At 46.0% G+C, this 8,135-nt stretch overlaps 1 protein-coding gene across 1 annotated transcript; it reads left to right on the top strand.

Annotated features, from left to right (window-relative positions):
- The first annotated feature begins 1,973 nt into the window (after window positions 1–1,973).
- Window positions 1,974–3,810, top strand: LOC109750820 (11S globulin seed storage protein 2-like). Its single transcript, XM_020309764.3, has 2 exons — window positions 1,974–2,929; window positions 3,660–3,810. The coding sequence occupies exons 1-2, from the start codon at window positions 1,974–1,976 to the stop codon at window positions 3,808–3,810; spliced, it is 1,107 nt and encodes a 368-aa protein (XP_020165353.1).
- The last annotated feature ends 4,325 nt before the right edge of the window (window positions 3,811–8,135 follow it).

The following is an 8,135-nucleotide window of genomic DNA, read 5'->3' as shown; positions in this document are numbered from 1 at the left end:
TCTATGGCTAGGAAACTTGACCATCTTTGATTCAACGAGCTAGTCAAGTAGAGGCATACTAGTGACACTTTGTTTGTCTATGTATTCACACATGTACTAAGTTTCTGGTTAATACAATTCTAGCATGAATAATAAACATTTATCATGATATAAGGAAATATAATTAACAACTTTATTATTGCATCTAGGGCATATTTCCTTCATATATACCATCAATTGCATGTCTAGATAGATCATCCAATTGCCATGTATGGAATCACTCAGACTATACTCTGCACGTAATTCTTACGTTCAATTAAGTGTTTATCTTTCTCTTACGTGAAGAATGCATGCATGCATGTGTGACTCTTGCAATTGAAATAAGGGGTACTGCATTTGGGCATGATCAACTTCCAGTTAGGAAAGTTCTGTTTGGTCCAAAGAAACAAGCTGGTCAGTCACTGAGGGAGACGGTCCTAAATTCTTCATCAGCCCTACCTACATATACGACACGACACATCGGTGTAAATTTGGAGTATGCTCAATGATTGCATCCAACTCCCACACCAAAAGGGCGCAACTGTATGTTTCGGTCAACAGTTTCGCAAAATGCCATGTCCATTATCAACGACTTCCACAACATCATGAGCACAACAGAAGCATGAGTTTCTGTTTGAGATGGCGTCCACGTCACTAACAAATGCATCTTGAGGGGAGCGTTTTGCGAAGGTGTTTTGGGCATGCCAATGATGGCTTAGTTGGCACGACACTTCCATCTAGATGCACAACCGCTTCCTCCTCTATGTCGTCATCGTCTTATTAACCTTCCGGTCAGGGGAAGACCCATCAAAGCGAGAGAAAGAAGTATGGCCGCATGTAGCATGTACGAGCGTCTCAATCAGTAATAGTTTATACTAATTCGTACACATTGTTGCAATGTTTCACCTTAACAGGTTCGTCCATAAGGCTGGTAGGGATGCAAGGGGAACCCGTGAAGCCAGTGTATAAGTATATCAAAAGTAAAGAAGCTTAATGTGAAGGGACAATTTTCCCCTCCATGCAAAAAAAGGGACAATTTTCCCCTGCAAAAAATTGTCAAGGGGCAATTTTTAAGTAGAAACAAATATTTTTTTAGAATTGTTACAAATATGTTTCACGGGTTGGGCGCTTGCAAAATTGGACACGAGAGTTTCTTCTCATCAAGCTCCTCGCGAATGGAATGAGGAAGCATCTAAATTTATCTAATTCCATAATATTAAAAAATATTACGGTAAGCTTAGATAGACATTAATAGATAATAGAAAATATTAGGTTTTTTTGTTAGAACAGAAAAATATAATATATAGTCAGAAAAAATAGATCTAGAATATATCTAGATATTTTTAGTGGTAGATTATACCTATATCTTTTAGGGCAAGTAGAATATATCTAGATATTTTTTGAGGGGTATATATCTAGTTTTTTTAAGCAAAGGGTATATTATATTTTTTTGAGGGACAGCAAAAGGTATATTATCTTTTTTTGAGAGAACAAAAAAAAAGGTATATTATCTAGATTTGTGTTTTTTTAGGGCTATTATCTAGATTTTTGTGTATATTTATCTAAACAGCTGGCAGTCCAAAGCCCATCTAGACAACCACAACTAGCAGGCTTGGCCCATTCATGGTGAAGCGGGCGCATGCAGATCATGCGCATCCCCTCACCAAAATCCGTTCCTGCATGCATGCATGCATATCCGTTCATGGCGAAGTCCGTTACTTCCTATTCAACGGGATGATAAGATCTAAGATGGGATCAAGTCACGCCTGATCAGGTCGTTAGCTCCAATAAACTGCTCGTTAATCTCTCCGCAAGAAGAACTATTCCCACGATTAATCTTTATCCAACTACCAGGTGACGCACCTATAAATACGCACCCTTCCACCTCCTCCATCGCATCTCATTCACGTCCTTCTTCCCCACGCACATACCACAATCTCATCGTCTCGTCAACAATGGTGCAGCGCAGCTCCAACGCCGAGGTGATGTCCATGGACCTGTCGCCCAAGAAGCCGGCCAAGGCCTACGGCAGCGACGGCGGCGCCTACTACGACTGGTCGCCGGCCGACCTGCCCATGCTCGGCGCGGCCTCCATCGGCGCCGCCAAGCTGCACCTCTCCGCCGGCGGCCTCGCCCTCCCCAGCTACTCCGACTCCGCCAAGGTCGCCTACGTGCTCCAGGGCGCCGGCGCCTGCGGCCTCGTCCTCCCGGAGGCGGCCAAGGAGAAGGTCATCCACGTCAAGGAGGGCGACGCGCTCGCGCTCCCCTTCGGCGCCGTCACCTGGTGGCACAACGCCGAGGGCTCCTCCACCGAGCTCGTCGTGCTCTTCCTCGGCGACACCTCCAAGGGCCACACCCCCGGCCGCTTCACCAACTTCCAGCTCACCGGCGCCAGCGGCATCTTCACCGGCTTCTCCACTGAGTTCGTCGCGCGCGCCTGGGATCTCGACCAGGACGCCGCCGCCAAGATCGTCTCCACCCAGCCTGGATCCGGCGTTGTCAAGATCGCCGCGGGGCACAAGATGCCCGAGCCGCGCGCCGAGGACCGGGAGGGCGTGGTGCTCAACTGCCTTGAGGCGCCGCTGGACGTAGACATCCCGGGCGGTGGCTGCGTCGTGGTGCTCAACACGGCCAACCTGCCACTGGTGAAGGAGGTCGGGCTGGGCGCCGACCTGGTGAGGATCGGCGGCCGCTCCATGTGCTCGCCGGGCTTCTCCTGCGACTCGGCATACCAGGTCACGTACATCGTGCGTGGCGGCGGGCGCGTCCAGGTTGTGGGCATCGACGGCACTCGCGTGCTCGAGACCCGTGCCGAGGCGGGGTGCCTCTTCATCGTGCCAAGGTTCTTCGTCGTCTCCAAGATCGCCGACGAAACCGGCATGGAGTGGTTCTCCATCATCACCACTCCCAAGTACGTACAAAATACGCTCTTTCTCTTGCTACGTACTAGTACAAGATCTAGGCCTAGACTAAACTCTTGAGCATGTATGTGTCATGTGTGTCTGATCTGATGCATTAGTTCTGTTCTGTATATTTTGGTTCGGTTTTGCAAAATTTAACTAGGAACTTCTTTCTAAATTACCACTTTAATTAGCTCCACAATTCTGTGGCATGTTTTGCACCTTTTGAAATTAAAGTTTCCTAAATCAATCTTCAATGTTATTCAATAATTTTGGATTCAGTTTGTCTAATTCACATCTAGATGTTTTTTAAGGATATCACATAAATATATAATGCAGCAACAAGAAAAAAAAACTAGGACAAGAAAAATAGACCACAATCAGAATGGAAATCAGCTTAGATGTGACATAACTATGTGACATATAGATGTGTCCTAGATAGACCCTTTTGGATTTCCATATATGCTCAACATTGCAAGGTATCTTTTCTAACTAAGTAGATACTCATACACAGGAAACAGATACTAAAACTAATCTCCTACTGTCATATACTTTCTGTAGATTTAGTATACATATAATCTTGAAGGGAGTTATAGAAAAAGATCATGCCAATTCCTTGTGATTTTTTTCTACAATTATTGTAATCTTGCTGCATGTTGCATTTTTATTTCCCATACATTTCCATTATATTCTGATCAATCTGGTTAATTAACGTTGGGTTATTATGTCAAACAAATGCAGCCCAATCTTTAGCCACTTGGCGGGGAAGACGTCGGTGTGGAAGGCAATTTCCCCGGCAGTGCTAGAGACGGCGTTCAACACCACCCCGGAGATGGAGAAGCTGTTCCGCTCCAAGAGGCTCGACTCCGAGATCTTCTTCGCCCCCAACTAGATCAGAAGTACATCCGTCTCCGGCATGCTAGGAGCTTAGCTTTTGTCTCTAGATCGTGAATCGAGAGGATAGTTAAATTGGAATGACGTGTCTTGCAGTTATTGAATTCGCAGATGTAATAATAAGCCCGAGATCGGTATGATCGTCGTCAATTAGTATTCATGATACTCTTTTGAAATCATTAATATTCAGTGGAGGTCCTCCCATCCATTATTCTTGCAGCTACTTAATTATTTATATTTGCAATGCAGTGTGCATTTTTTTTCTCAAATGGTTGGAGTTGGGGGGTGTGATCCTCGCCTGAATTTTCATTGAAAATTGGCCAAGCCATATAGTAGGCAGATTACAACAGGGATAAAGGGGAAGACATCAACGCTGTTAGATGCGGTTTTGCCACAGCAGAGCACCAGAAGCAGTGGTGACGGGGAGTTGCATGGGCAGATTGAGGAGCTGAAGATCATGAAAGTGATATGCTCTTCAAACTTCTAGATAGTTAGTTACGTTTATGGTTTTACACTGATGTTTAATTTCTAGATAGTCGATCTGCAGACAACGTCCATGCACACCGTACATTTCTGGGCTTGTGTACCTGCAGTACGTAGCTGGGTACATATATAGACGTTTCTTAGACTGTTGTGCTCGCTTTTTTTTGGAAAGCATAATGAATAGCTTTTTTTAAAGGTAACTAGGGTTTATTCAGAAATCATAACGAGCGGAATACAAGCAATATCCGGCAGAACCCCTAGCCACAGATGGCGACCCACCTCTAGAGACACAACTCCTTTTGCTAGAGAGTGGGCTTCAAAATTATTTTCTCTAAACTCAAATTGGAAATCTATGAAAGCAAAGTTACTACTACAAAGTTTAATATCGTTCATGACCTGTGCCTATGAAGGCGAAGCTCCGTTCCTTATGTTTGTGACGACCTTGAGGCAGTCCGAGGCAACAACCAAATGCCGAATGTTCAAATCTTGTGTCAGAACAATGGCCTCGCAGCAAGCATGCGTCTCCAAAATAGTCGGATCAACTAGTCCATCAAAAAGTACAGCTGCTGAACCCAGATAGTTACCGTCCTTGTCCCTTATCAGTGCCGCATTCCTCCATCTACATTTGCCTTCATGCAAATGTAGATGAAGGTCTTAGCTTGTAGTCTCTTGGGAGCCAATTCTTTTCCCATGTATGTGTACTTGACCCAGATCCAATGCGCTTAATTAATCCCAAAGCTAGAGTGTCTCTTCATTCTAGTATGGATCTCCACATTTGTGATGGAGCTGACCCCAATGTAGCGTCCAGGAGATGATCGTTGGGGTAATCCCTTGCTTTTAGAACTCGGGTACTAAGTGACTCCGGTTCATGTAACAATCCCATGCTTGGCGAGCAAGGGGAGAGAGGTTAAAAAGCTCGATATCGTGAAAGCCAAGCCCTCCCATGAACTTTGGTTTTGTCATTGTTTTCGAGGACACCCATGTCGTCTTCCTTTCTCCATTCTTGCTACCCCACCAAAACTTTTGGATTGGGCCGTTAATGTGCTCACATAGACCTCTAGGCAACTTAAAGCAAGCCATGGAATAAGTAAGGATTGATTGAACAACGGACTTAATTATAACTTCCTTACCACCGACAGATAAACACTTCTCCATCCAACCTTGGATTCTTTTCTAAATTCTATCTTTCAGGTACGTACTTGAAGCAACCTTCTTTTGATCTTTACTAAAGAACATTGATCCACGGCATTAAGGCCGGGCCCATCGGCACAGAGCAGCTGAGCTGTTTCAAGCGAAAGAGTCATACATGCTGTGCCCCATATAAAGTGAAGCATGGACAAATACTAAATATCGCTGACAGTAGTAAATCTTCGCAAACTCTACCTCTAGTCCTGGATTAGTAGACATTCTAGTAATTGGCTACACACAATTAATTGTACGAGATGTTGTAGCAAAACAAAAAATACGGGTAGTGTGAAAGAGTCGATGCAGCAACGAAGGGTGAGGGGTATACCATTTTTTCTTTGCGGAAAGAGGGGTATGCCATTACAATCATGGAATCCATCCATAGACAAATTACAAAACAGTAAAACAGAGCTAGCTACAGCCCTCCACAGCGATTTGAGTACCTGACCGTCTGATCTGCTCGTTCAGCGCTCCAGATTGCTCGGTCATCCCACCTTGCGCTCCTGGCAGTTTTTACTCGCCACCACGCACGTCCCAGCTGGCAACCTGATCGGGCCGCTACTCTGGAGACCGAACTGGACGCATTCTCGTGAACCGGGCCGTCCTCTCGTTCATTGGGCCTTTTGTACTTGCTGCGTCCATGAACCTGGCCCAATAATTAAGACTGCCTCTCTCCATCTTTCCACATGTTCTATGCGTATATACCCCTGAAAGAAAACATGTTTGATCCGACCTCAATCTGCAGTGGCGGAGTCGCATCTCTCCCTCTCCAGCTCTCCCATCAACCTTTATGCGTCTGCAACCTTGTCGCCGGCGCAGGGATGCTCGTGGTGGCAACCCAAGCGGATGATCTAGAGCTAGGGCTCTATCATTCGCGGCCGAGGCGAGGGACGGAGAATAACGAGGAGTGGGTGGACATGGCGTTGGTGTCAGCTCTTCCAAGTTCCAACTTCGCCTCCTTACTGCACTGTCAATCTGTGTCTACAGCCACGTCGCCAAATCCAGCGTTATTCGTAACGCCCTCCCTGTCCGTTGTCTATCCATCACCACTTACTGATTACATGCTATTGGTCTTCTTCTCTCCTTCAAGCTTTTGTCCCTCTATCTCTTTTTTATTAATGGGCATGATAATATCCACGGAGAATTGTTGTTCCTTCGATTATCAATTGCGTACAGGTGGGCATCTTAGCATAATGGATTCAAAGCGTCACGGTGTACTGATGGACATGGTCACATGGTGTTTAGTTTTCTAACTGCATATTTGTTGATTTTGGATCTCAAGCCTGGGGTGGTAAGCTCTCATCTGAGATTCCATTAGAAGTAAGATTGGTGATTTTGTACTGATGGACATGACGTTTAATTCTTTTTTTACAGGAGGTTCTATGATCCTGGACCTAAATCCTGGAGGATGAGTTCTCAACGTTTGATCTTTATAATGGCCCATCTATGAAAGATTAAAAGGTTAAGGATTCATTTATGTTTGCAGCAATTAGTATTAGTGACGAATACTATTATGATTGCTAACTTCTTTGTGATTACCAATCTTTCCAGCTCCCGTGCCACATTCAAATAATATTAGTGATTGCCAGGGTCATAACTTTTTTATATTTTTTCTTACTAACATAATGATGACAAAGAGTTTGGTATGCATTTCATCAAATTACTTTCTTCCTATTTAATGATCTTAGATTCTTAGTTGTGCTTTTTATCTTGCGATCTGTCTGTCCTGATAAAGAAGTTGTTTACGCCAACATAAGAAATTGCTGAAAAGCTTTGTGAATCTGTTCGCACACGAACACGTCACCATGTACCCTCGACGCCGGGGGGTGATGCACCGCAGCTCACGTCGAAGGAGATCCGCCGGAAGCGCGGTACGCAAGCAATCCGGCGGGTGCTTTTGAAGACCCGAAACCCCACGCACCCGGTAGGGACCCCGTCTGGACGCGCGACGGCTATGGGCTGCCCTAGGTCGACCTGATCGCCCCTAGGGCTGTAGGGTAACATGACAGAAAACAAAAAATTTCCAACCTACGCACCAGCCTAGGACCACTATGGAGACTGCATACATGGTTTGATCTTTTTCGTTACCGACTCGTAGCGCAGCGGGAAGTAGAGTCGATGACGATCGGCGGTGCAGATACCCGCAGCTAGGATTTACAACCTCCCAACTGCGAGGATGTATACCCTCATCCGCCCCACGGACAGCCCTCCGGGAGGCTGTCGGACAGTCCCTCGGACGGTGTCGCGGACAGCCCTTCGGGAGGACTCACAGAACTCGGACCGTCACTTGGACAGCCCTGCGGGAGGCACTCTCAAAACAGCCCCTCGGGCAAAAGGATCGAAACTACGACCTCTCTATGGGGTTGCACACATACGGTGTCATCTATCCGGCAGGGCTTCGCCGTCCAGAACTAGTTCCCACCGGAACCCAGACAGCCTTTCGGCTCTACGAAACTATTTCGCTGGGAGGGAGAGAGAAGCCAGATCATGCATGGCACTTGTTTGTGAGAAAGAGTGTGTCTTTAGGCAGCCCCCTCCACCCCTATTTATAGGCCAAGCCCAAGGGTGGCTTCTCCAAGAAGCCAAGGGGATAATACCAAAAGGCCCTCAAGGTGGCTTCTCCAAGAAGCCAAGTAAAAATCACTTTCACTATTC

The sequence above is a fragment of the Aegilops tauschii genome, chromosome 3 (assembly GCF_002575655.3).
Source record: "Aegilops tauschii subsp. strangulata cultivar AL8/78 chromosome 3, Aet v6.0, whole genome shotgun sequence".
NCBI lineage: Eukaryota > Viridiplantae > Streptophyta > Magnoliopsida > Poales > Poaceae > Aegilops > Aegilops tauschii.
This window is presented reverse-complemented; position numbering and strand designations above follow the sequence as displayed.

Bases quoted from the DNA above. Each gene is read 5' to 3' on its own strand.
- LOC109750820 (XM_020309764.3), top strand. From the start codon at position 1,974: ATGGTGCAGCGCAGCTCCAACGCCGAGGTGATGTCCATGGACCTGTCG. The intron at 2,930-3,659 runs GTACGTACAAAA...AAACAAATGCAG, and splicing joins TCCATCATCACCACTCCCAA to CCCAATCTTTAGCCACTTGG.